Source organism: Truncatella angustata (assembly GCF_020726525.1).
Source record: "Truncatella angustata strain MPI-SDFR-AT-0073 chromosome Unknown BKA67scaffold_2, whole genome shotgun sequence".
Taxonomy (NCBI): Eukaryota; Fungi; Ascomycota; class Sordariomycetes; order Amphisphaeriales; family Sporocadaceae; genus Truncatella; species Truncatella angustata.
In genome coordinates, this window is record NW_025763382.1 from 4,768,431 (window position 1) to 4,793,762 (window position 25,332).

The 25,332-nt window shown below is 49.2% G+C and overlaps 8 protein-coding genes across 8 annotated transcripts; 5 read left to right on the forward strand and 3 right to left on the reverse strand.

Moving 5' to 3' along the window:
* Positions 1-264: 264 nt before the first annotated feature.
* Positions 265-2,623, forward strand: BKA67DRAFT_532853 (Ima1 N-terminal domain-containing protein; the record flags this gene model as incomplete). The annotated part of the gene is made up of 2 exons (XM_046099597.1): positions 265-396; positions 518-2,623. The coding sequence occupies 2 exons, from the start codon at positions 265-267 to the stop codon at positions 2,621-2,623; spliced, it is 2,238 nt and encodes a 745-aa protein (XP_045961891.1).
* A 1,024-nt stretch (positions 2,624-3,647) lies between these two features.
* Positions 3,648-4,846, forward strand: BKA67DRAFT_513882 (inositolphosphorylceramide-B C-26 hydroxylase; the record flags this gene model as incomplete). Its single annotated transcript, XM_046097609.1, has 3 exons — positions 3,648-3,896; positions 3,963-4,390; positions 4,456-4,846. The coding sequence occupies 3 exons, from the start codon at positions 3,648-3,650 to the stop codon at positions 4,844-4,846; spliced, it is 1,068 nt and encodes a 355-aa protein (XP_045961892.1).
* Positions 4,847-5,866: 1,020 nt separating this feature from the next.
* Positions 5,867-7,634, forward strand: BKA67DRAFT_555925 (uncharacterized protein). Its single transcript, XM_046102127.1, has one exon. The coding sequence runs from the start codon at positions 6,222-6,224 to the stop codon at positions 7,410-7,412; it is 1,191 nt and encodes a 396-aa protein (XP_045961893.1). The 5' UTR covers positions 5,867-6,221; the 3' UTR covers positions 7,413-7,634.
* Positions 7,635-11,427: 3,793 nt separating this feature from the next.
* BKA67DRAFT_635338 (major facilitator superfamily domain-containing protein) lies at positions 11,428-14,064 on the forward strand (the record flags this gene model as incomplete). The annotated part of the gene is made up of 8 exons (XM_046105652.1): positions 11,428-11,431; positions 11,979-12,163; positions 12,219-12,243; positions 12,386-12,555; positions 12,606-13,101; positions 13,156-13,281; positions 13,335-13,444; positions 13,498-14,064. The coding sequence occupies 8 exons, from the start codon at positions 11,428-11,430 to the stop codon at positions 13,948-13,950; spliced, it is 1,569 nt and encodes a 522-aa protein (XP_045961894.1). The 3' UTR covers positions 13,951-14,064.
* A 519-nt stretch (positions 14,065-14,583) lies between these two features.
* BKA67DRAFT_555928 (uncharacterized protein) lies at positions 14,584-15,263 on the reverse strand. Its single transcript, XM_046102128.1, has one exon. The coding sequence runs from the start codon at positions 14,965-14,967 to the stop codon at positions 14,713-14,715; it is 255 nt and encodes an 84-aa protein (XP_045961895.1). The 5' UTR covers positions 14,968-15,263; the 3' UTR covers positions 14,584-14,712.
* BKA67DRAFT_673491 (uncharacterized protein) lies at positions 15,016-17,511 on the reverse strand. The gene is made up of 4 exons (XM_046108732.1): positions 17,132-17,511; positions 16,626-17,039; positions 15,663-16,563; positions 15,016-15,605 (listed from the first exon to the last, which is right to left on the reverse strand). Exons 1-4 carry the CDS (start codon positions 17,441-17,443, stop codon positions 15,136-15,138), a joined length of 2,097 nt encoding a protein of 698 aa, XP_045961896.1. The 5' UTR covers positions 17,444-17,511; the 3' UTR covers positions 15,016-15,135.
* A 1,959-nt stretch (positions 17,512-19,470) lies between these two features.
* On the forward strand, positions 19,471-21,341 carry BKA67DRAFT_591033 (uncharacterized protein; the record flags this gene model as incomplete). The annotated part of the gene is made up of 4 exons (XM_046104661.1): positions 19,471-20,120; positions 20,189-20,497; positions 20,557-21,027; positions 21,083-21,341. The coding sequence occupies 4 exons, from the start codon at positions 19,471-19,473 to the stop codon at positions 21,339-21,341; spliced, it is 1,689 nt and encodes a 562-aa protein (XP_045961897.1).
* Positions 21,342-22,278: 937 nt separating this feature from the next.
* BKA67DRAFT_194590 (esterase-like activity of phytase-domain-containing protein) lies at positions 22,279-24,868 on the reverse strand. Its single transcript, XM_046095376.1, has 5 exons — positions 24,339-24,868; positions 23,784-24,136; positions 23,468-23,721; positions 22,937-23,398; positions 22,279-22,665 (listed from the first exon to the last, which is right to left on the reverse strand). The coding sequence occupies exons 1-5, from the start codon at positions 24,632-24,634 to the stop codon at positions 22,465-22,467; spliced, it is 1,566 nt and encodes a 521-aa protein (XP_045961898.1). The 5' UTR covers positions 24,635-24,868; the 3' UTR covers positions 22,279-22,464.
* Between the last annotated feature and the right edge of the window lie 464 nt (positions 24,869-25,332).

Consider the following 25,332-nt stretch of genomic DNA (forward strand, 5'->3'; position numbering starts at 1 on the left):
GGCATATCGATTGCGACCGATAGCGATAAGAAGTCGGAAAGTTGATTCGAGAGTCAACAACCGCTGCGCAGCCCAGAAGAAGATCACTGAACAGGTCTCAGCTCGCTTTATCCAGTCTTTGAGGACTCGCGAAGAGAACCCGATGCTAGAAATAGTGTGGCGCATGACAAGGGACAAACGGCAATAACATCGGAGGGAAACCAATGAGAAAACCTACCAATTCTCGAAAACGGCAGCGCGTCGCAGTGTTGGGGTTTAGAAAAGATGCCGACAGTCCTTCGTGCAAGACAGAAGAACCTGAGGTGCTTCTATTGTGGCCGTCGGTCAGATACTCAATTCAGCGGTCAGGCTTCTTTCGAATGCAAATACTGTGAGGCCACGAATTGGCTTGATGAGGTGAGTGATGATGCAATGACGGTGCTCCAAGGGGAGGGGGGAAGGCATGAGAGAAAGAAAAAGCTGGCCGAGATATTGGAAGATGGAGTAATACAACCTGCTGATAGAAAGCCACGCGCAGAATGGAACTATCACAGACCCGCCAGTCACGACTACCACATCGGATGAGACTACGCCTGCAGCACCTCGCTTCTCGACAAGTTTTTCTTCCAGCTTCACCAGCGATCCTGTCGAGCGGGCAACATCACCAATCTGGTCACCCCCTGATGCGATAAACTCAGCAGATTCCATATTCTGCGCCAAGTGTCAGCGCAACCAGGAACTATTGTCGAGGACCCTGAAGGAGTATGAGTTTCCGGACGACCCTAACGACCCTGAGTATGCTATTAGAACCAAAGGTTATCGCAAATGGAAGAATGATCTCGAAGCGAGATATCCACAAGTTTGCGCCGAATGCGAACCAAAAGTAGAACAACAATTGCAGAAGGCTAGCTACACGGCCAAGACCGATCACATGCGACGGATGATCAATCGCACAAAAGAGCGACGCCATCAGGCCAGGAAACAGACTACCTTGGACTATGTTGATCTCGCAGGGAAATGGAGTTGGCATGTTGCCTTTGTGCTGCAATTCATGTGGCATCTGACAGTCCTTGGTGCTTTGTTCATTGAACGGGATGGTCAGGGCTTGCTCGAGAACTGGGCCATCGCACTTCTGCGCACCGCCTGTGTGTTTGTTCTGAACATGTTGCCCAGCTCCGCAGTGTTTCTCAAATGGGCTATCAACATGAGTTTGGTGGCTTTCGCATGGAATCCGCGGTTCAAGCAGGCGATAAGGGGGTTTACATCGCATATCCTTGGGTTTCGACAGTGGTACACTTACCAACTCGTTATCCTGCTGATCAGATGTGCATGTCTGTTCCTCTCACAATATAACGATGTCAATGGGATACCAGCCGCACAACAAATAGGTGCTCACCTAGTGATAGGGTGGCTTATGTTCTATGTACACAAGGTCGCGGGCAAGTCTATACGCACCGACAACACCCCCCTTTTCGGGTCGCGACAATCCCTCTACTTTACTCAGCCGTCTCCAGCACCATCCAACCCACTGATCCGTTCAGATGACCTAGGAGGCATATTAGATGAAATCATGGAATCATCGCCAAAAGTACAAACAAGTCGGGCAAGCACCCCGCAATCTTTCAAAAGTCCTCACCAGCCCGTGAGTACAGGGAGACGCGTCTTTCGGAACGGGTCTATAGACACACCTTCTCGTCCAGGCCAGAGGCAAGGGAAAGGCGGATTCAGTAAGTTGAACTTTGCGAGTTCTCCCACCAGCTTCAAAGCAGACGATCAACCCATGCGGGATAGGGATGAAATGGACTGGTCGCCATCTGGGTCGCAACACCGAGCATTCAGTACACATAATCCTTTCAAGGTCAAGAATCCCAACCCGAGATTCAACGACACTCCACTTGGCTTCAACGACACACCGATCGAGCCTAAGTCTGGTCCATTCTGGTACAAAGTACCACCGGCACCTACGAATCCTGCACAGCGGTTGCGAAATCCAGTGCAGCCTGTCATCCGAGAAAGCCCAAAAGAAACGCAACAGAATTTCTTCTCAAGCTCAGGCAGAACAATTGACTTGACTTCAGGTTCGCAGGATCCCGGGTCTAGCTTCACACTGAGAGATGCGCAGTTTCATGCTCCGGCTGCTAGAGATGACCCCCGAGACGGGCTGTCAAATATGATGGGATCTTTCAGCATTAGCCCCGACCCTGAGGAGCGAAGAGCAACATCTGGAGGTGCTATGAACGGTAGCATGTTGGCGAGCAATGGGCACACGTCAGTAGCGCGAAACATCAAAGTCCGTACAGCTGAGCTTCTAGTACTGTTCGGTGCGTTTTGGGCCTGGGCGACAGCACTTGGCACCCAAGAGTCTTATGGTCCAACGATGGGTTTAGGGGCAATTTGTGCGTCGCTGATTGTCTCCATAAGGCTGACTGCGGACTTGCTTGTTGATGTGCAAATGCGGCAAGGAAAGCAGCCTTCATTACTCAGACCGTCATGGGCAAACCTCGGTTATGCACAGGTGCTGGCAGCGTTGGTGCTTGTATGGAAAGTGTGGTCAGGTAGTGCGCAAGGTATTACATGCGGCGTATACGGGAACGCATTGCTGGGCGGGATGATCGCGCATCAATTCTGGCATGTCTTCAGTTGATAAGGCAATTATGATATATGAGGTCTACGAAAGCATTGGCACGGAGGCAGGGTAGCTATAAAGGTTCAGCATAAGCGCTTCGTTTTCCTGGACATTCGGGTATCAGGCATTTTGGACAGGTCGCATGGAAGAGGCGTTTTTAGGGAATCATTGAGACTATTAAGACGAGCGTGTGTTTACGAGTTACTATACCCATGGAACGAGGCTGAGAGCACGAGCTCGTTTGCGGAGGAGAATTGACAAAAGTGGACCATGGCATTTGAATGGGTCATACTTGTTTTGATGTGCGGACAAGGCACACCAGGCGTCGGTTCAGGTTTTGTGACCTTTCCAGAACACAGGAGGAGCTTTCGGGATTTGCATGAATACTTCCAATGTACTACCCATCATCACAGGCTGATACCATGCTACCAGGATTTTATGTAAATTGCAATTTCCCTCCGTTCGATTTCGGCATGCTCGGAGCCCGCTAAGCTCTTGGGGCAGCCGCTGACACATCGACTGCCCCTATCGAAGTTTGCCTCGCAGATGCTTTAGAATACCTCCTAACGTTAAAGAGGCCAATGCAGCAAGGGCATTCGCCAGTTGCACCACAGTCAGCCCACTAAACGCGCGACGGCACACAAGAATCCCGCGCGCTCGGGGAGATAGCGCCACTCTCTGTCGATCGCTGTCGGCGTCTCAACCAAACCCCTAAAATTGGATCTAGTTAGTACTAATAGTTAGATGGTTAGACTAATACTAACGTCGGGTCTTTTTTCCATAAAACACCCATGACACTCGTCTTACTTTGCCTGCGGCGACCTAGATTCACTGTTGATTTTCTTCACTGGCAATTTTCTCAACAGTCTCCATTCCTTTGCAATATTTGGTTGATAGCAGAACTCCCCTCTTTCGCCACCGAGTAGTCCTTTCTGTGGGGGGGGCATCTCTTCCTAGAAGCTCCGAGCTTGCATTTGCCAACAAGAAAAGAAAAACACAAAAACAAACGAACAAACAAACAAACAAACAAACAACCGCGACGATGCCTTCACGCACCCTACCAACGCTCACGCGGGCAGAAGTCGAGGCGCATGCCAGCGACAAGTCCTGCTATGTCACCATCGGTCAGAACGTCTACGATGTGACCGACTTCCTCGATGGCCACCCCGGTGGTCCCGAGCTCATCATGGAGTACGCCGGCAAAGATGTCACAGACATTCTCAAGGATGATGTCTCCCATAAGCACTCCGACTCTGCTTACGAGATCCTCGACGAGTCTCTGGTGGGCTTCGTAGTCAACGAGAAGATCGCGGCCGATCACGAGCTGCAGCACAAGGTTCACGGCAACGATGTGCAGATCAACGAGCAAGTCACGCCCTTGATTCACCCTCGAACTGGCATGAGCTGCGAGGAGGACTTGAGCAAGGACACGGACTTCGACAAGGATTACAAGAGGCACAAATTCATCGACCTGAACAAGCCCATGCTCATGCAAGTCTGGAACAGCGGGTTCAGCAAGGAGTTTTACCTCGACCAAGTCCACCGCCCACGCCACTACAAGGGAGGCGCCAGCGCACCGTTATTTGGCAACTTCCTGGAACCACTCAGCAAGACCCCGTGGTGGTTGGTGCCGATGGTCTGGTTACCCCCAGTCGTCTACGGCACTTACATCTCCCGTGAAGGGCTTGGCGGGTGGACGCAGGTTGCTACCTCCTGGGGGTTCGGTTTGTTTCTGTGGTCGCTCGTGGAATATATTCTTCACCGTTTCCTTTTCCACCTCGACTAGTGAGTTCTTCTCCTTCTTGATGGCGCTACCTCCACCACACTGCCGATGCTAACCATCCTTGCAGCTATCTTCCCGATAACCGTGTAGGCCTCACGCTGCACTTCTTACTCCATGGTGTCCACCACTACCTTCCCATGGACAAGTACCGACTTGTCATGCCGCCGACGCTGTTCGTTGTGTTGGCGACTCCTTTCTGGAAGCTTGCCCACGCCGTCTTCTATTGGAACTGGCACATGGCCACGGCTGTATATTGTGGCGGCATCTTCGGTTACATCTGCTACGACCTGACACACTACTTCTTACACCACCAAAACCTCCCTCTTTGGTACAAGGAGCTTAAAAAGTATCATCTCGCTCACCACTTCCTCGACTACGAGCTTGGCTTTGGCGTCACCAGCAAGTTCTGGGACCAAGTCTTCGGAACCGAGCTGGTTACACCCATCAAGACTGCTTAGGTTTCGCTAGCAGCTTCCACATTCGTGGCCACGCAAGCCTCTCCGGAGGTTAACAACATGGCTAAATACTTTTAATATTCTGTTGTAATGAAAACATGTAAACATGAACTGGCATGGCATGAAATGGACGTTGATACGCGATAGAAGAGGCGGATATGTAAATGCCGGGCATTGGTGGCGTTTTGGAGTACTGCGTCTTGTCCTGGGATTTTGCCTTGTGGATGGATACTCGCCCACTGCTACTCAACTAATATGGATAATAAAATCACAACACAACTTTTCCAACGCCAGATAAACATGCTCGAACGGTATTTTTGGTTTTGCAATAGACTTGTGACAGAGATTATTACCTTCAAACCCAAGAGCTTGAGCATTCCTCTCGTGGGTTCAAGCGGTGCAACTCTCCAAATGCAATTGTCATGGTGAGTGGCTATCTCAGCAAGTTATGAGTATAATAATCCATGATACTCGTCTATATGAACCTAAACGTTTGCTTCAGTCCACCTGTAGTAAACCGCCTTAATTGTGTTACTGCCTCCCCAATTAAATCATGTATCAAATATAGCATTTTCGAGGTCATCCCATATTATCATATTAGCGGGAGACTATTAGAAATCAATTGTACCCTTCGTGGGCTTTCGTATGCGCCACTGCTTATAATGCCTCCTGCACTGATGATTGCCGTCGTGCCTCGAAGACTGTCGCTTAATCTGGACACGAGTAAGAGGCTCGCCTGGAACCCCCAAGAAACATGAGCAGTGGCTGGTCAATGGTTTTGTTGCTGCAATACACATGACCGTGATCAAGTTTAATACTGCAGGGCGGTGCGATCCCATAGTCTCGTCAAAATTTACATTTTCCATGTCCACGATTATGGTTGGGGCTGTACTCAGTATGTAGGCAGGCTGCGCCTTGCGGCGTCCGTATTACAGGGCTAATCCCTTACAGACATTTGAGGTTAGTACATCATTGGCCCCCGCATGACATATGTATTAATTAATGCACTGCCCGTAGGAGCCAGGCTCTTTCCGGAGGTGAAACAATAAATGCTAATGCCTCAAACACACATATTTTGTGTCCCTGACAGACTTCTTCGCCGCAGCATATCTGGCTGTTTAAACACGCCGAGCTGTATGCCTACAAGGCCAACTCTGTGGCGTAAGATGGAATAGTGATGTGATGTGATGTGTGTAGACTATAGTTATAAGAAGGTGAATCATGGCTTTGTTTCCGGCCATTGTTGTCAAGGCGTTAAGGCATTCATCTTTTGTTCACAACAGAACACATTCCAACAACGATTCACAGCAAACAATCAAGCACTAACATTCAAGAGCAAGTCACACAATTTGCTGACACCTGCCCTATTTAAACCAACATGGCTCTATCATTCGTTCCTCCTTCCCGAAACCAAAGCCACACTCGACACTCATCCACCTTTATTCACCAAACTAGGCATTACATTCCTCAAATTGACTCCAGCATCAGAATGGAACGCTTGTGGCCAAATCGACTGAGTCGTGCCTTGAGTGGCAGTGGAAGGAAGAGCCCGAAACCCGAGGGTTCGACGGAGCAGTCAACTAAACCCCCAGTTTCCCACAACCCTTTCCGTGGCTCATCTGCTACACGACAGCCGAGAGAGCGTTCTCCTCCTCCGGCATACACACCAACTGTTGCAGGACCTTCAGGACAATCGTTAGGCGCATCATCATCATCATCATCATGTCATCAGAAACGTGCTCATCCAGCGATCTCGCGTGCAGAGGCCAGTACAGAAGAAGACAAATACGCTTTCTTGTCAAAGTTTGACACTGTCTTTCTGATCGATGATTCGTATAGTATGACTGGAGATTCATGGCGTGAGACCAAACAAGCTCTGGCCTCGATGCTGCCCGTAATTTTTTCTCACGATCAGGATGGACCCGACTTTTACTTCATGAATCATAAAACCGAAGATCTTGGAAGCTCGAGCGAGCCGTGGAAGGCGGGCACTGGCTATCGAAATGTCACACGTGCCGAGGGTAACAGAATTCGCAACGAGCAGCTAACAGTCGAGGAGATATTCAAGAAGGTCCGTCCTAATGGAACAACACCCACAGGCCAGCGACTGGGCGATATACTTCGAACGTACGTGAGGAATTACGAGGCCATGATCCGCAAAACTCAGGACGAAACCTGCCTCAAACCCCTCAATATTATCGTTATCACTGACGGTGTGCCTGACGACGCGCCTGGCGCCATCATTCAGCAATTTGCCAAGAAGCTCGACACACTGGATGCTCCGCCCTATCAGATTGGCATTCAATTCTTCCAAGTGGGCAACGCGCCGGGGGCTGCAGAAGCCTTGCGCACACTCGATGATAAGCTCAACAAGGATAAGAACCCGGATGAGAAGGCTGAAGGTGCTGGTCGTCAAGGACTTGTACCCAGTATTCGAGATATTGTTGACACTTCTACATTCGACGATAGGACCGGCGACGCAGTCCTTACGGCCGATCTTATTCTGAAGGTTCTGCTTGGTGCTGTGAACCCTCGTTTAGATGCCCTCGACAGTAACCTACGAGAGTAAGTAACCTGCTCGATCGGCCTCCTAAGGTTATTGGCGGGAATCGTCCTTGTAAATTATTCACTTTGTAAGGGCTGTGGTAGACGACGTCCAGGATCTCATCACGGAGATTGACAGGTCAATGGCCGAGCGGTGCCTTTTCATTTTCGTCTTTCGTAATTCTATCAAACCTGGGTAGTATTAGAATCATAGACACTCTAGAACATAATAATGCAAATCGCTGAAGACCTCTTGCTTGTGATCTATGATACTTTTGATGGACTGAGACATGTACTTCTTTCGACTTGTGTTCCAGCAGATACGGCCATAGCTCTTAGAAAACTCGGCATCCCGTCTGCTTTACCCTAGATAAGACTTTTATCTTTTTGGGGGGGGGGGGGGTTGGCGGCGAAGCAGACTCCTCCCGCGATACATAGCGCTGATGGCCTTGCAGTGCTCGTCAAACCTTACTCAACCATTTCCGGGTGTACTAGATGTTAATACATCGGGTTGTTAAGTAGACAAAAGAGCTATTGGCACGAGCAGGAATGAGCGGAGCGAAGCTCATTCCATATTGGTAGCACCAGATTTTGCGTCTCACCGAGTCCTGCGAAAACCCGACATAAATATTTTCCAAATGAGCTTGATGAGTTCCTGCGATCCACAAGGACGTTTGCGCCAACGCCATGTCGACAGCAACTAAGGGTATCCTGAACCTGGTGATCTACGCATCGGAGATCAGAAGGCTGCGTTTGCAATCACTTTGGTCTTTGCGTTGATTTCGGCACAGGCAGTCTTCCTAATCGTCTATCGGCCGTATTTTTCTTTCCTTTTATTAGCGTGGATGATGCTGCCATAGAAACTCCGATGTAGGCTTTGACTGTAGGAACAGTACACATCATGAACAATCCGGATGTACATCCGAATGTTGAGGATGAACGTATAGAAGCTATACCCGATTTATGTGCAATTCTCTCATGGGAAACTCTCGAGGGGCTACCATACCTCTCAGCCGCTTCCAAGAAAGTGAGTCCACACTATCGTCCTTGGTCCCGATGGATTCTATATCGTCATTCTTCCATCCTTGAGGGAAATTGCCAGGTTGCTAACCAGGTTGTGCCATAGGCCTTTATTTTTTGTTCGGCTCAGTCCAACGCCTTCCTCGTATAAGCCGCTTAGAGCCTTTGACTTATGGTCGCTGGACGGTACTATCCAAGGTATCTGTTTCGACGGACGCTTACTATAACTATGTAATTCTTTATGCTTCCCTAATCCCCTAAAATTCATCCCAGAACAGTAACTAAACAATCCGAAAGGTGTTAATAGCCTACACCCCTTAAGCTACCATATGCCATTATTCAGCCGCGGGGTAAGAGATTTTGTTAGTATATGGCTTTGGCACTTATGGAGTTACATATCTGTCTGACTATGATCTTTCGAACACACGAGCTTGAGTCGTATGAAACTACTAAGGAGGATGTCGACTTCGTTATTGATTTGGTCAAGCCTATGCCAAACATGGAAGTAAGGGGGTACGTGTCATAGTGAAGTGATAAAGAGCACGCTGGTCACTATAATAAACAATAATTGCGATGGGTTATGCTATCTACTTCTAAAAGACTGTACTTGACACTAGGTTAATTTAGTTGCTAATGTGAGTGTGAAGCCTGGAAATATGTTCCCTTCTAAATACAAACATACAAGACCAAATGACCGATGACTAGGCTAGGAGACGGCTTTAAAATGTATTTATATTATAGCTCATCTATCCGTTAAGTCTTCTCCCTCTATGGGCATAGCCGAATTTTCGACATCCATTCGTTAACAGTATTAGTCGATGATTCTACAACTTTTTGGTTATTTGTGTTATAGGGGTTAAGGAACAAGGGGCAATGTCTGTGCCCGCTACATTGGTTGCGTGATAAATGAGGTAGTAATGAGGGACATGTAATTTTGAAAGAGTAGTTATATGAAGTGATGTGAAATTTGATTTCGTCACGGGAGATAGCTCAAGCCTCGTGTTTTAAAATAGCCTCAGCTTACTAATTCAGGTCGTATATCAGCGAAAGGCTGCCTAAGTTTGGTTTTCACTGCATATACACCGAAACGGATTTTATCAATCGCATAGCAATAACGGAGCTTATCGATACTTTTATTAACCCTGTTCCTGCCAAATTTTGGTTCAAGTCCATGCGAGACTCTAGCTTCAACTTTCGGCCCGGCTTTCAAAAACACATGGTAATGGAATATACGGCTAGTGACAGGACAGGTCGTAGTACTATGGATCTCTCACCACCCGAGCACTTCTAGACAAAGCGAATATGTACTGCATCTAGCATACATGGATGGATGCTTCCAGTCGGTGAACGCGACACTGGTTCCCTTCTAGATCGATTCACTAACTATCGTCCACTGCTCTTTGGACGAGAAGTCCGAAACAGGCATTTCGAACGTAATCTCTAGTATGCCGGAATAGGGCTGTGCGTGATTATGAAGAACTATGTTAGTTATTACCAGATTTACCATTTAGATACCGGTACACTTATTCTTGATGTAAAGGGATGGCGTTTTACAAATCTTGACTGGGCGGAAGAGAGTACTATGAGCTATACGTATGCGCAATTTAAATATAATGTCGATATAAGCCTGTTATCGTAGACGACCTTTAAGCAAATTAAAAAAGATGCTGCCTATACTAGAAGCGACTTGGAATTATCCAATACATTAGCGCAGCTAAAAGGATAATCACTCTAGCCGTATGTAAGAATCCAAATCTTAACGTTTCGGAGATTGATCTAGATCTAATAAACACATTTAGTCTATGGTTACGGCACAACGATTAATGCCGTACAAACCTTTTCGCATTATCGATTCTACGCCAACAATACTTATTATATCGTTACGACCCGCGAAGTGCATGCTAACATTATAACATTATGGGTCGATTTTGTTATGCTCAAGATTTTTAGTGATTTCGTCAATTAGTATAACTTCGCGATCACCAAGACTACGTCCAGGCCCGGGGGTGGAGGCATCGTCTCTCCAACCGGGAATAAAGGCTCGCTGACAGCAGAAATCACCGGTGCGAGCTTTTCCAGATGCTCTTCTCGAACACTTCTGCGCTAGCATACCAGCAGAAAGACTTTGAGCTAAAGAGTAGCAACGAGCCACGCGAGGTCGACGTAGTCAAATTCGGCTCCGGCATAAATACCACAGATGCTGAACAAGCCATCAGCGAAGCCCTTTTCCGTGAGCTCGTCGTCACTTCAGATCCGTCTGCACTGTCTGTCGGAAGAAAGGTACTTGTTTTAGACGAGATTGATGAGGAGGTCTTGTCTGGAATGGCCAAGCACCAATGGATATCCGGCGTGAATACGCATCAACCGATATGATCGAGAGGAAAACGATATTCACGTACCCGGATTAGCCCGCTTACCAGCATGTATCCGAATCGTCTTGATTTTTAACCTTTAATTATCCTACCAGCCAATAGTAATGGTATACTACGTTCGAAGGTTAGCGCTGTAGTGTAGAATGCTGAATTGAAAAGCACCGGTGCCAATATAGTAGTGTCTCCCATTTCAATATTCTTATCTTGAAAAGAATAGAAGGGATTACCTTAAACCATCAGGAACATATTTCTACCCGTAATTTGGTTTCAGTAGTACCGGCCATCACCACCGTATCAAAGAGACTCGTCTAGATCTATAGCTGGGCAGGAGATGCCGGTCAGAAAGTCATAGTCGACTCTCATTGCGGCCTGATTCACTTTCAATGCCATACGCCCATGGCAAACATATCTGCCCCCCCTTCTTATGCGAAGTACTTGCCACTCGCTTTGGAACCATGGTGCTCGCCGTTAGCAATCACAATGTTGTTATGTCGGGATGGTATGGCGATATTGGCCAAGCTCGAAGGAGACAATGTATCGTTATTGGGCTGACAGGGTTGGTTCTTTGCGTGGCGAAAGGCACATAAGTGACCGGGTAGATCGATTATAAAGCTGTAATCCTTCAGATATGGGAAAGGATGCGCCTTCATGGGTAGGAAGGATGAGTCTAGCCTGTTCTCCTCAGCAATGGCGTGGTTTGGCTGCCGGCCGGCCGTTTTGCCCACGACATCTGCAGCCGCTTGCAAAACTGGGCGGCGAACTATCGATACCTGCACATATGGTGCAATTGCGACAGACACCAATTGCCCAATGGGACAACACTCTGGCGGGTTGATGGCGACGGAAGTCGGTACAATGCCCTTGCACGCCCTCACAGCAAGTCCCGATTATCTGGAAGCGCGAAGCCCAGATTGCGACTCGTAAGACAACAGGTTCGGCCGAGACTTACCAACAGGTTTCCAATGGCATGGCTTGTCTGGGTGTTAAAAGCGCATAAACCCACTAAATCCCACGCTCGAGAGTTGACGTGATTACAAGGCGCGATGAGAGCATTCCGAGTCGCCCCACACGCGCCGCGGTGATAAGTACAGGCGCCGATCCCGGGTGTAACTCGACGGATGTAGTAGACGAAAGCAAATTTCTGAGATTTGCCTATTGTCTCGTGTCTTGTACATAAAAAATGGGACAAGAAGACAAAGGCCATTTTACGGCTCACGCTGTCAGCCGCGGCACGGATGTTGAGTCTGGGCGGAGCGAGTCTCAGGAGGAACTCGTGAAGCCTATCAAGACATGGAAAGGTCATCTGTGGGACACATGGGAGCTTCCAGCAGATCAGAGGAGACTTCTGTTCAAGGTCGATGCGTTTGTGCTCACATTTGCTTCGGTTAGTCTCAAGTATATTGTCTGCATGACTAGCATAGCTAACAATATGTCTCTAGATCGGTTATTTCCTCAAAAACATAGGTCAGTAATTAATACACTTCAAATCTCCTTCATGCCTCAGCCTTCTGGGAGTATGGAATGTCCACTTTGGCCAACCCAGCACGATTCGTGGTTTCAACACATCAAGACGAACCCATAAGGCTGACAGCCGTTCTGTGACCAGATCAAACCAATGTCAACAACGCATTTCTCAGCGGTATGAAGGAAGAACTATCCATGTACGGAAATGAGCTCGTGACCAGCACGTCGATTTGGACCGTAGGCTATGTTATTGGGCAGATTCCTTCTAATTTATTGCTTACTCGGGTGTCGCCTCGATGGGTCATCCCATCGGTAAGCTTCGAAAGTCCTCTCCGCTTCGACTGTTACTAACAAACTGAAAGCTTGAGGTTGGCTGGGGCATCGCCACTATCTGTACCGCTGCTGTAAAGGACTACCGAGCTCTATATGCGCTACGCTTTTTCGTCGGTCTATTCGAATCTGGTTTCTATCCCGGTATACACTACCTCCTCGGATCATGGTACACCCCTCGAGAGATCGGCAAGAGAGCTATGATCTTCTGGCTCGCTGGCTCTGTTGGTCAAATGTTTAGCGGATTCTTACAGGCGGCTGCGTACACCAATCTCAATGGTGTACACGGTCATTCCGGTTGGCGATGGCTTTTCCTCGTGGACGGCATCATCACATTACCACTCGCTGTTATGGGTTTCTTCTTCTTCCCTAATCTACCACAGAGTGGCAATAAGACATGGTGGATCACTGAAGAAGAACATGTTCTATCAATCAAGAGAATGCAAGCCGTCAACCGTGCAGGAAAAGCGAAATGGACCAAAGACAAGATCAAGGGGATTGTGTTGAGCTGGCAGTTTTATCTCCTGCGTACGATCACCATAGCCATTAACTTGAGATCGAGAGGCTGACAGAAGACTACAGCTCTGCTTTACGTTGTGTGGAACAACGCGTTTCCGCAGGCCGCTATGGGATATTGGTTGAAGAGTTTCAACGCAACCCCCGCTCCTGTTCCGGGCCATACTTACACTGTGGCACAAATCAACAACTGTCAGTTTGCCCCCGGGTATTCCAAGGCGAGACAAATGCTGACCTTATACTAGTGCCGCTGCCAACGACTGGCATATTTATCGTAGTCGCTCTAACTTGGGGCTGGCTGTCGGATATCAAGGGCTTGAGGTGGCCATTCATACACGCGGGAGCTATTATAACTGTAAGTCTAGTGCAGACGCACTGGTTGGGTTCACACTAACAGTTTCTTTCCAGCTCATTTTTACTGTTCTACTACGGCAGATGCCACTCTATGAAAACATTAACGGTCGAATTGCGGTCTATTGGCTTAGCAACATCGGTGCAGGAGCCGGACCCCTAATTTTGAGTTGGATCAATGAGATCTGTTCCGGTGATACCGAGAAGCGAGCGCTGCTCGTCGCTATGGCTAACGATCTTGCCTATGTCGTGCAAGCTGTCGCTCCAAATTTCGTCTGGAAAACGACCGATTTCCCGGCTGCACGATCAGGCTACCTGTGGTCGATCGTCCTCCAGATCCTGCTCGTCGTTGTGTGTCTAGCCATCCAGCTGGCGCTCAGGCTGGACAAGAAGAAGGCTGCAAACGCGGAAACCGCTTCCGTCCCGGAGAATTCTATAGATGTCCTGGCGTCGCAAGCTCGCGAGGCGGAGAAAAGAACACCGACTGAGGACACGAAATTATCAAGCTAGACTTAGAGTACTTGCCCTTAGTCTTTGCACTTCATGTAACGAACCTATTATTGTGGCTATAAGGTTGCGAATGCGTTCGAGGTTCAACTCGAGGTAGAATAAACGTAGCTAGGTCATGGCAGTTTAGCCTTGAGCTATAACATAAGAGAACACCAATCCGCGCGTCGAAACTCGTCCGGCCTCTTCTGGTCAGCTCTCCAGAAATGTTGAGCTCAATCACTCTGACAACGTCATGTATGTTTGTACGATTTGCTTGTGCTAGAAGTATCATGTTTCTCGCATGCACAGGCCTCTTCCCTCAGATACTCGAATCGCCTAGTCTGAGGGCTTCTACAATATAATATCGTATAATCTTATTTGATTTGGGTGCTTACTGGATATCAAGACATTACTAGTGCTCAGACTGGCTGAATAAGACGGTATAACATAAGTACTTCAGGGAAAACGTATCTTTCAAATGGATGTTGTTTTTCGGTAAACTATCTGACCAAAGTTGAGCCATCGCCAAAAGATCTGGCAAAACGCGTCGATCAATCCTATGAACATCTTCTTAGCCGATAGATAGGAGAATGGCCGTGGAGCTCCCTCCCCGTACTTGTCCAACGACCACAAAAATAAGCTATTGCGCGATTGGTGATTTTGTTTCGCAAACGATACGTGAAATGAAGCTCCAAGTGCCAATGCTCATCGCTCGTTCAAGATTATTGCTATTAGCAAAGGTATTGAGGTAGAAAGCCCTGAATGCACTTCCAGGCTCGGAGCTCACAAAGTGTAGCTCTGATTCATATGAGCCCAGGTCACAGCAACTGCGAAAAGAAGCCGTGACCACAACAGAAATGCCAATGAAAAACCTGATGTGCCCAACGCCGGAAAAGAAAAGGAAAATTGATAAGTTCCATACGTCAGGTGCGCACAATTAGTGCATAAAATAAGGACGCCACATAAAGGTCTCAGGCCGTTTGCAAGTATCTCGTCGCCAAATAATGATTCTGTATCTGTTGACATCCGCCCAGGCATGAACCCCGAGTGTTCGATGCAGCTTTCTCCGCGTCCCCAGATAATTATGCGTCACACGACTCGACGTGGAAAGAAAGAGTCGTGCCGCCCTGAAAAAAAACCGAAAACCCTTGATAATTTGGTAAGAATGGATGGCGCGGTTGTCTGGTTTAGGACTGACAAGGGTGCTCAACGCATGACAAGCACATCGGCCTTGAGGAGTTCATGCGTTCGAAGACGATCCATGTCACGATCATCCCGCAAACTCAGCGTAGGTGTGACGACGAGCATTATGCGGTACTGCTGGTATTGCATCTGGTCACTAGGGACGTCGACATAGTTGAGAGAACGCATGGTTCCGTAAGCAAACTTGCTACCAGTCTCAGGGAAATAATAGTGTAGGGTCATGCCAGAGACCCAGATCCTTGTTGACACAGTGTAAGCAGCATTGACCACAATGGACAAGGCTTTGTCGGCCTGCTCATCCTCGACGGAGCAACTTCGCACAGGTCTAAGGATGCTGGAAAGCATTTGCGTGTGCTTAGCAACCATGCGCTTCTTGAAGTCTTCATGCTCAGGTGCTTCGATGATGAACTGAATCACCTTGGCATGATCAGTGACAATTCGTTGTCTCTCAAGCCCCTGTGGACGGGCAATATCTAGGGTCATGATATCAGTACTGACGTTTGGGCAAATATGGAATGTGATCAACTTACTCGGGCCATTCTGACCGGGCACGCGCGACTTCATGCGATTCTGCAGGACATTTAGGTGATTGTCGATGGCTTCATTGAAGCCAAAGAAAACTTCAGGGACGATGATTCGATTGATGATGTAGTCGAGAATGATGCGCTTCATGACATAGTGACGGTAGTCAAACCTGGTAAGCAGGTCAAGCATGTGAGAAGCGCTCTGAGCCTGGTTCTTCAGGCCCATTGAGAGGATGTAGTTCCAAGTGGCGGGATGAGACATCATCAGCATGTTATCACTCTCGTTGAAGGGCGGTTGGACGTGATGTTGGGCAACCAGTCCCTCAATCATGCCAAAGAGACGCACAAAGCCAAGCGTGACGTCTTCTGCGCTCCACTCGACTTTGTTCTGGAGCTTGCTGTGATCGACGTTGATAAATTCAGCGGTCGATCTAAAGCGACCCTGCTGCTGAGGATTAGATGGCACGAGAGCTCTGGAGTTGGCGTTGAAAGCGTTGTTTGGACCAGACGAGAAACCAGATGAACCTCCACGGAAGCCCATTCTGGTAGGTGTATGTCTTGATGGCTCGAACTTGTTGCTATTATTACCGTAAGCACGAGAGTCTTGAGACTCCAGGCCTCGGCCTGCGGCCTTAGCTGCGCCTTCATTAGCATACTTGCGAAGTAGCGGCAGCATCTCCTTAGAATGGTCGGTCTTTGAGCTTCTTGGACCAAACTCTGGTGCAGTGGGATCGAGAGACGACTTGCGACGCTCAGGTGCAGGAGTTCTGTTTTTCTTCAAGCTCTGCTCTTCATCCCTGTCGGGGTCTTCATGTGATGCCTTGTTTTGGGGGGTATTCGACAGCTTGACTAGCTGCATGTTGGTTCCTTGAGACAATCGGAGAGACTTTATCTCATCCTCAAGGGACTGTAAGAGGTTAGAAGGTCTGCTTGATCCAAAAACAGACTGTATCTGATAATACAACTCACCTGAACTTGCTTCGCATGCTTATGATCGTAGTCTTTAGTAAGCTTCTGAAGGCGCTTCACCTCACCTTGGTGACTTTCGATCTGTCTCTCAAGACTGGCAACTGTCTTGGCTTCGAGGTCTTTCTCCAGAGCAAGCTCTTTGTACTGTTCTTGAAGCTCTAAAATCTGCTTCCGTCTTGAGAGAAGCTCGTTCTGCGCTTTCTCATATTGTACACGCAGATCGCCTGCCTGGTGCTGGCTCTTCGTGTGCTCCTGGATGACCGTAGTAGCAAAACGAGTCAAGTCTTGTCCAACCCCCACCAGAAGCTGCTGAACGGTTTGTGCCTGCTCATTGGTGAAACCAGGAGTGATGCGGACATATTGCTGCGCAGTGACGAGGCGGGCCTGTATATCTCCAAACCCACGATAGAGAGGCTTCAAAATGGAATAATCAGCTAGGGATCTCATTTACTATCTCGCAAATAATCTCCATCAATAAGAAGAAGTGAAACAAATGTTTAACTTACACTGCTAGCAATGTTAGGAGGTACGCCTATGTTCTGTCCGAATGGAGACTGGCCGGGATGGGTGGTCGGAGGGCGCTGAAGCTGATGACCTTGGTGGTATTCATCAGCAGCGACCAAAGGGCGATATCCGTGAGCATCGTTGGCTAGACGGTTGAATTTATCGCTGGCTTGGACCAATGCCATTTCGTCGTCAGTAGGAGACTCGCTGCTTCTGGTAGACTCCCTGTCGTCCTGCTGAGGAGTGGCCTCGAGAGCACCTGAGCGAAGTAGGGCACCTCCGCTTGAATCGCTTGAAGAGCGGTTGGCAGCCATCGTGAACCACAATTGTGTTGATGATGTGGTCAAATCCGGACTGTTATGATTGTGACTTTTGGACGAAAGACCGTGACTCGACGAAAGCCCAGACGATCTAGAGGATCTTTTTCCCGCCTGGAAATTTCAGGCTGTGTACAATGATACAAACACCAAAAGCTGGAAGACACTCCAAACTCTCTTGCGTCGCGGTGAGGTGATGTGCAGGAAAGGAAAAGTGATGTGTAGAAAAGGCAAAGTAATGTGTGCTTCAGGTGATGAATACCAAGGGCGATGATTACCTATGGTGATGTGGAACAAAAGGAAAGCAGGTTTGAAGTTATCAATACCGAGGGCAATGATTACCTATAGTGATGTTGGTTGGTGTTGGTGTTAAGCTCGACCAGTTTTGGGTAGGCACTAAATACTGGACAAGGTTGAATTGAGCATTGTTAGAAAGGAAGGAGTGGGTGAATTTTGGGAAGACGATAGAAAACTGGATGTGATTAAATAGAAAATTGCTTTGGGAACCGTCGGCGTGTTGGTACCTCAGATATTCGATTGTTCTATGCGCAAGGCAAAAACAATGGAAGGCTACAACGGTGGTCGAAGGGGAATAGACTTGGTTAATCTGCAAAGTTGCCCTGGTGAAATACACAATAGATTTGTGTTGCCTTGCCACTCATGTGTGGTGATGATGGTCACTGTTGTGGTGGCGTAGTGCGGGTGTCAAGTGGTTGCCCGGTTGAATTGCTGCAGAAGATCCAGTCCTTCTCACTAGGGTTGTAGTTTGTTTATTGTTCCCAGTAGTCATGGAAAGCCGAACGATGACAAAAGAAATCTGCATAAATATGCCTGCCTGCCTGGTGGACACTGGTTGAATGGCTTATGATGAAGAGAGAGGGAATGAGTGGTATTTATAACACATAGGAACCAAGAGTGAATATGTACCTCATACTATCTGCACTTGTTGCCAGTACGGGTCAGCGCAAGCATACCCATCAACGATACAAACATTTTCATGAGGCCCAGGCTGCGGTTTGTGGGCAGTGACCATACCATGTCTGCAAATAACTTCCTTTTGTGTGACCAGATCCATTACATCTCAGAGTGAAAGCAGAGATATGTGTTCAGCGGACTTGGAATGTGCCTGGCTGTCAGGTCTCGCATGCTATTCGCATACAATTCTTCGACAAGTTCAAACTATCTCCGTGTTCCTGGTACAGCCGGGCGAAGGAGCGTAGCTAATCTGCGTGGCTTCCAAGAAGACGGACTGAGCAGCATGGAAACGGCCTTGCGTCGTTGGTGGAAACAATCTTAAGCAGCCGTGATTTGGTGGTGGATGCCATGATTGGCAATCTGTCTGTGATATAGGGTCAAGACTAAGCTGTCGACATGTAAATGCAGGAAGTCGTATAATACAAACTCAACATGTTCAGCATAACCGTGAGAGCGTATCGGAATCCGTCTTACACTGCTGGCTCCTGCTCCAAGCACTTGCCGTATTAGTCGCTTTCGAGGTCACACCATATTGTATGATTGAATGACTAGTAGACCCAGGAATGAACTGCAGCGGCCTTGAACTTTTGTTTTTGTTTATGTAATTTTGTTGTATGCGCCGCTTGCTGGACAGACGTGGTGCTGAGAATGGAATGGGTGTATGATGGCCGGGTGGTGCCAACTGCGAGCTTTACTGCCTAACGTTGGTTACCTTACGGCGGGTGGGTTTGGATTTTTCACACGGGGCTCCACTTTTGATGGCCGCCTCTGGCTGACTCAAACTTGCAGGTGCACCCATAGTCATCCTGCGCCGTGCTGTCCAATCCAATCTCAAATACGGATCTGCACTCTACATACAGGACATCCGTAGCATCCTGCATTCTGGTCCAGCCCACTTTGATTCATTCCTCATCGCTGCCATAGGGTCGCACACAGTACATCGTCCTGCCTCGATCGCGTTGGCCAACACTACTCTGGCCCCACGAGACGCTTTGTAGTATCCGTGACAGACAGTTCTGCTCATTTCGATCGCCCGACACCTTTGAAGAATGGCCACGCTCGATGTTGAGGCGCTGCTCGATGCAACTGCCACCAAAGACGAAACCAAGGACACCAAGCCCAGGGAATCTGATGATCGATTAAAGTCGGACCGCGCCGACCGGCGGGACCGAGACCGTGCTCGTGACGACAGCCGAGATCGCGACAATGATCGCAAACGAAGAGACCGTAGCTCCGACCGTCGACGCTCAGATCGTCCTGATGACCGCGAAGCTACTCCGCGTAGTGATGCCGGTAGCCACAAGAGTAGGCGTAGAAGTCGAAGCCGCGATGATGATCGCCGTCACTCACGACGTCACAGAGGAGGCGATGGGGATTTTTACCGTGGCGGCCGTGGCGGCCGAGAACGCTCCCGCTCTCGATCACCCCATCGCTACTATCGTCCCAGAGATGAGCGCCGCGACCGCGATGACCGTGCCCATCCCCGAGCCAAGGACGACGACCGTCCCCGCGGCGGTCGAACGCCCAAGAGAGACGCTACTCCTCAGCTGACGGAAGATGAGCGCGATCGCAGAACCGTTTTCGTCCAGCAGCTCGCTGCCCGGCTTCGAACCAAGGAGCTTAAAGAATTCTTCGAAAAGGTTGGCCCTGTCAACGAAGCCCAGATCGTCAAGGATCGAATTAGTGGTAGATCCAAAGGGTACGTCTCGCATCTCTGGTCGCCCCCCCTCTGGCGTCCTCGGTCGCAAGTTGCTAACCATGCTGCAGTGTCGGCTACGTCGAGTTCAAGAATGAAGATTCTGTCACTGCTGCACTTCAACTTACAGGTCAAAAGCTACTAGGTATCCCTGTCATTGTCCAGCTTACCGAGGCTGAGAAGAATCGACAAGTCCGAACCACAGACAGCTCCAGCACCAACGCCAATTCTGTCCCCTTCCACCGTTTGTATGTTGGCAACATCCACTTCAGCATCACGGAACAGGATCTCCAAAATGTCTTCGAGCCTTTCGGCGAGCTTGAATTTGTCCAGCTTCAGAAAGACGACAACGGCCGCAGCCGCGGGTACGGATTTGTACAGTAAAGCCATCCCCCCTCCAACCCCGCAGGTTGGTCACCTTTCGCTAACCGATCCGCAGGTTCCGCGACGCTGATCAGGCTCGTGAAGCTCTCGAAAAAATGAACGGGTTCGACCTTGCAGGTCGCCCGATCCGCGTCGGACTCGGAAACGATAAGTTTACCCCCGAGTCAACTGCCAATCTCCTACAGAGATTCCAGGGACAGAACCAACCGGGATTCCAGGGTTCCGCATTTTCCGGTGCTGGCGGTCGAGGACAGCAAGCATCAGGTTTCGACCGCGCCGGTGGCCGAGATAACGACAAGGCTACCGGTGCTAGCGCTCTTGATGATACTGATGTCGGTGGAGTAAACTTCAACAACTACAGTCGTGACGCCCTGATGCGTAAGCTCGCCAGAACTGATGATGCTCCTAACGGTGGCCGCGATGAGAGACAGGTCCTCAAACCCAAGACGGAAACCAAGCCCTTGCCTGTCAATGTTAACATGGCTAGCCGTTGTGTCGTCCTGCACAACATGTTTGATCCTGCTGAGTATGCTCTTCTCCCAGTCTCTCCTTCGTCGAAGAAATGCTAACCCCGACCCCAGGGAAGAAGGTGAAAGCTGGATTAAGGAGTTGGAGGACGACGTTCGACAGGAAGCCGAGGACAAGTACGGCCATGTGGTCCATATTTCCCTTGATCCAAACTCCGCGGGCGACATCTACCTTAAATTTGACAAAGTCCAGGGAGGCGAGAACGCCATCAAGGGCTTGAACGGACGGTACTTCGGAGGACGCATGATCAGCGCTGCACCTGTTGTGGATGCCGTCTACAGCAGTTTGTTTTCTCGCACCAAGGCTATTTGAGATGCTAATCAGGCCTGACCTCTACTTGCTTAGGACTTTCATCTGTAAGTTCGATCGTGATTGGATTAAGTGCTGATGACCCCGACTGACTTGACCAGTACCCGTCACAGATCCTGGCCGCTCGCCATCACATCACAGCCCTTTCATGATATTCCGAAGCTTTGCACTATATCCGACCAAGATACATCTCCCCGACCATTGTATCCTTTACAGGCGTCTATCGGTTTTGTCCCTCCTCGCATGGATTGAAACGACGGTGGCATTTCGTGCTGATGAACATAGACAACAGATCGCCGGTGGTTTCCCTCCACCAGTACCGCCATATCACCATGGATCACTCCGTGGACACAAGTTCGGTAGCAGTTATGAACCATGTTTCCCTGTTAACCATCATAGGAACCTGCTTTATTATAGAATTTGACAACTGTAAATACTAAATTATACACCCCGCTTTTTATGTGCCTCGCCTCTGACAAATCGTGTGAAAGTGGTACTAGTTCCATAAGTTCTCAACAAGTTGCATATAATTGAAACTGATATAACAACTGATGGTAGTGGATCGCCCAAGAATTTGTGTGGGTCGATATATCATTCCAGATTGTGCCACAAATGCAAGATCCTTTTGCTTTCTCTCTTTTCATCGTTCAGTGGTTCGAGACGAAACCGCCAACATGATATGACGGAGTTCTCGGAGGCTTTCAACCTCGAAATACATAACCTGTTAACTAGGAAACCAAGCTTGGGAGTATAAGACAGATAGATTTGCCCTTCAGTATACCAACCGAGTATATGTTGTATTGATGAGATTGGTTCACATGTGGGAGATTTTGCGTTCATGACTTTAACGGTTGTTGAAAAGCAAAACGATACTGGATGAGCTGCGTATTTCACCTGGATGACATGCCAAGGAAATCTCCCTGTCATATAATAGAGCTCTTTGCCGCTTTTACCCCTTTCATCTGCATCACGTTCACGGGGTATCTGGCGACGCGGCAGCTGCATGATGGGAGGTTCTTGATATACATATAAATATATACACACTATTATGGAACATTGCTGTATGTATGTATATTCACCTCGTAAATTGTCCACGGAGGGGGGATGGGGGGTCCTTTCTACTCGTCTAGCTAGGGATTCTGACCTTGAACACCAAGGCCTGGCTATCGAGGCTGTAGCCGCTCGAGTCCGCATATGCGAACCGCCCGTTGTTCATGAAGCCGTTCTGCGTGATGAAGTCATTGTCGCTCAGGCTGAAAACAAAGTACTCGTTACCCGGGCTCTGAGGGTCCACAGGGACTACGGCCAAGGACTCCCATTTCTCGTTCTTTGGGATGACACGTTAGGCTTCGGCTCGAGTCTGAAAGGCCATGGGAGAAGAGAAAGAAAAAAAGGAAGAAAGAAAAAAAGGAAGAAAGAAAAAAAGGAAGAAAGAAAAAAAGGAAGAAAGAAAAAAAGGAAGAAAGAAAAAAAGGAAGAAAGAAAAAAAGGAAGAAAGAAAAAAAGGAAGAAAGAAAAAAAGGAAGAAAAAAAATGAGGGGGCGGTGGAGAGAAGGGGGGAAAATAGAAGAAAAAGAAATATCGAAAAGAAAACTTACCAGAAGTGCCGCGTCCTGAGCTCCACCGTTGTGCAGTCCAAACCGTCCCAGCTGGCTGTTGACATTGAAGTCCAGAAACCCGCAATACGCTGCAACATCGACGCCGGTCTTCAGGGCGCCCGTCGCCGCGTCCGCCACGGCCCCCGCCGCCGAGTCGTACCCTGGGCCCTTGATGTCGGTAGCGCCGCTGATGTCGAACACGTCGATGTGGCGGTACACGGACGTCGAGTCGTCCTGCCCGTGCCCGGCACCGCTGTCGCGGGCTAGCACGAAGAACTGGCCGTTGGCCAGGGCGTGGATCTCCGACTGCGCGGCTATCTTGGGGTTCTTGGAGGCCTTGGCCGTCGGGTCGACGTAGGCCGGCAGGGGCACGATGTACTCCGAGACGTATACGGGCGTTTGTGGTGTCGAGACGTCATATTCCAGGAAGCGGGTGTAACGCTGAGTCTGCTTCTCGAGGCCCTGGAAAAGGTGTCAGTGGATATGCAAGCCCCTTCCTCTCAACTGGTAGAACAAGAATCGAAAACTTACACCTTCCTGCACAGTAGCAGCTTGGAGGAGAACCCAGAGCGTTTTACCGTCATCAGAAGCGGTGAGGCCCTCGAAGCCGTGGTTATTCTCCCGTCCTGTGTCAGGATGCTCGGGGTTGGGGAGAGGACCCTCGCCGTCATCGATGTAATGAGGCGGGCTGGCAGCAGAGAAGGACTCGGTGCCGTTACGGAACGGTATGATGGCATCCGGAGGACGGATTGCCGCCAACATCTTGCCGCTGTGGTCGAAGAGGTCTGGTCGGCATATCAGCAATGTTCTTTTGGGAAGATTACGAGGAGAGTCGGCATCGACTCACAGACATAAGGACCATATTCGTCAGATATCCAGAACGATCCGTCATCGTTGACAACCAGACCCTCACAGTCGACGGGGATTCTCCGCCCACCGGTGCCGTTCCCACCAAAGCCATCACCAGTATAAGTAGCGACCGGCAGATCAGGGAACCCAGGATAAGACAAGTGGCCTGTCACATCGGCATCAATGCCGGTGCAGGGAGTACTGTCAGGACCTGAGAACCGGATTGTGTCCAAATATTGGAAGATCAAGTTGGGGGACGAGGGTTCCTCGACCGTGGCATTCGGTGCTGGGGTGAGAGACACAGTGAACTTGTGGACACGAGGCTGGAAGTTCAGCGTGCCTTCCGTGTTCCTTCAAGAGCATAAGTAATGTGATAACTTCGATCGGCATGAAGCTGCCACGACGAAAGGCAGCGCGAAATCAGGTTCCCAAACCATCTTCTAGTCACAATGAACTGGAACATCCTGCGGTCTCATAGGAGAGCCTGCAGTTTATCACCGTTCAAAATACACTTGAAGTCTCCTCACAGCACTTAATCGGAATGGAAACTCACCAGCCACGATCCGGCAGAGTCCACAACGTGCCCGTGTAAGTACCATTGCAACTCTTCCTCCACGATTTCTTGTCCAGGTATATAGCGCTGCCCAAACCACCCAAGGTATCGCCAAACTTGTCCACTGCATCCGACACGACGAGTCCATAGGCAGCCAGCTCCTCGTAGACGTACGTCTTGCCGTTGCAAGTCGTACTGTTGACCCCACCGGCCGTTGTGTTGGTGGCGCGGTGTGTCAGGAACGAGCTGGCTGCTGCGGCGGTAGCCAGAGTGATCGAAAGGAGAAGCGACACCATATTGCAATACTTACGTCGTCCGGTATGGCGAGAATAAGCGATGCAAAGCGATCGATGATGCGACGAAGAAAATCACAACCGTCGAGCGCGCAGCGATAGGAGAGAAAGACACAGAAAGTCAACGAGCGTCTCGAGAGTCTTTGGGAGATCAAGAAGATACTACGCCATTAGAGTTGGGTTTTTGCAATTTGTATACTCTTCTACACCCAAGGCTTGGTCGATCACAGCACGGTCCGCGGTCTTGGGGCCTTACTATATGTATTACTTTGACCGGACCATTGATCCAATCAGGCCCGGATGCTACACTCAGTATCGAAAACAAATCGAGCCAGGAACGTTGACTATTCAAAGGATCGAGGCCTCGGTCCAGCTAAGCGGGAATAGGGCGGTGCTGTGACATGCGCCGGGCACGATAGACCCCGGCGGGGCTTGGCTGCACGTTCCTGGTAACGGTGGTTTTATTGGAGCATTATAAATTCAGCTTACCGGGATGAGTATGCATGGTTGGCGGGAGACTGTCTACGAAGTAATTAATCCATGCGTGATGGAGGCGAACAAAATGATTAATATTGGGAAGGCCGGAGAGTTGGAGCACGTGGGGTATTGCTGTCTTGAGTCAGGCATGCAACATCGAGTTGCAGAGCAGCTGTGCACGCCTGCCATCTCCCTAACCTAGTTCTACACATTCTGCTGTAGTG

What these genes read in the sequence shown, in the direction of transcription:
- BKA67DRAFT_555925 (XM_046102127.1), top strand. Translation starts at nt 6,222, where the DNA reads ATGGCTCTATCATTCGTTCCTCCTTCCCGAAACCAAAGCCACACTCGA.
- BKA67DRAFT_555928 (XM_046102128.1), bottom strand. Translation starts at nt 14,967, where the DNA reads ATGCCTGGGCGGATGTCAACAGATACAGAATCATTATTTGGCGACGAG.
- BKA67DRAFT_673491 (XM_046108732.1), bottom strand. Translation starts at nt 17,443, where the DNA reads ATGGCTGCCAACCGCTCTTCAAGCGATTCAAGCGGAGGTGCCCTACTT. An exon ending in CTCCTAACATTGCTAGCAGT is followed by an intron (nt 17,040 to 17,131) that starts GTAAGTTAAACA and finishes TCCATTTTGAAG; the next exon opens with CCTCTCTATCGTGGGTTTGG. An exon ending in GCCCGGTCAGAATGGCCCGA is followed by an intron (nt 15,606 to 15,662) that starts GTAAGTTGATCA and finishes TCATGACCCTAG; the next exon opens with ATATTGCCCGTCCACAGGGG.
- BKA67DRAFT_194590 (XM_046095376.1), bottom strand. Translation starts at nt 24,634, where the DNA reads ATGGTGTCGCTTCTCCTTTCGATCACTCTGGCTACCGCCGCAGCAGCC. An exon ending in ACTCTGCCGGATCGTGGCTG is followed by an intron (nt 24,137 to 24,338) that starts GTGAGTTTCCAT and finishes ATGCTCTTGAAG; the next exon opens with GAACACGGAAGGCACGCTGA. An exon ending in CTGCTACTGTGCAGGAAGGT is followed by an intron (nt 23,399 to 23,467) that starts GTAAGTTTTCGA and finishes CACCTTTTCCAG; the next exon opens with GGCCTCGAGAAGCAGACTCA.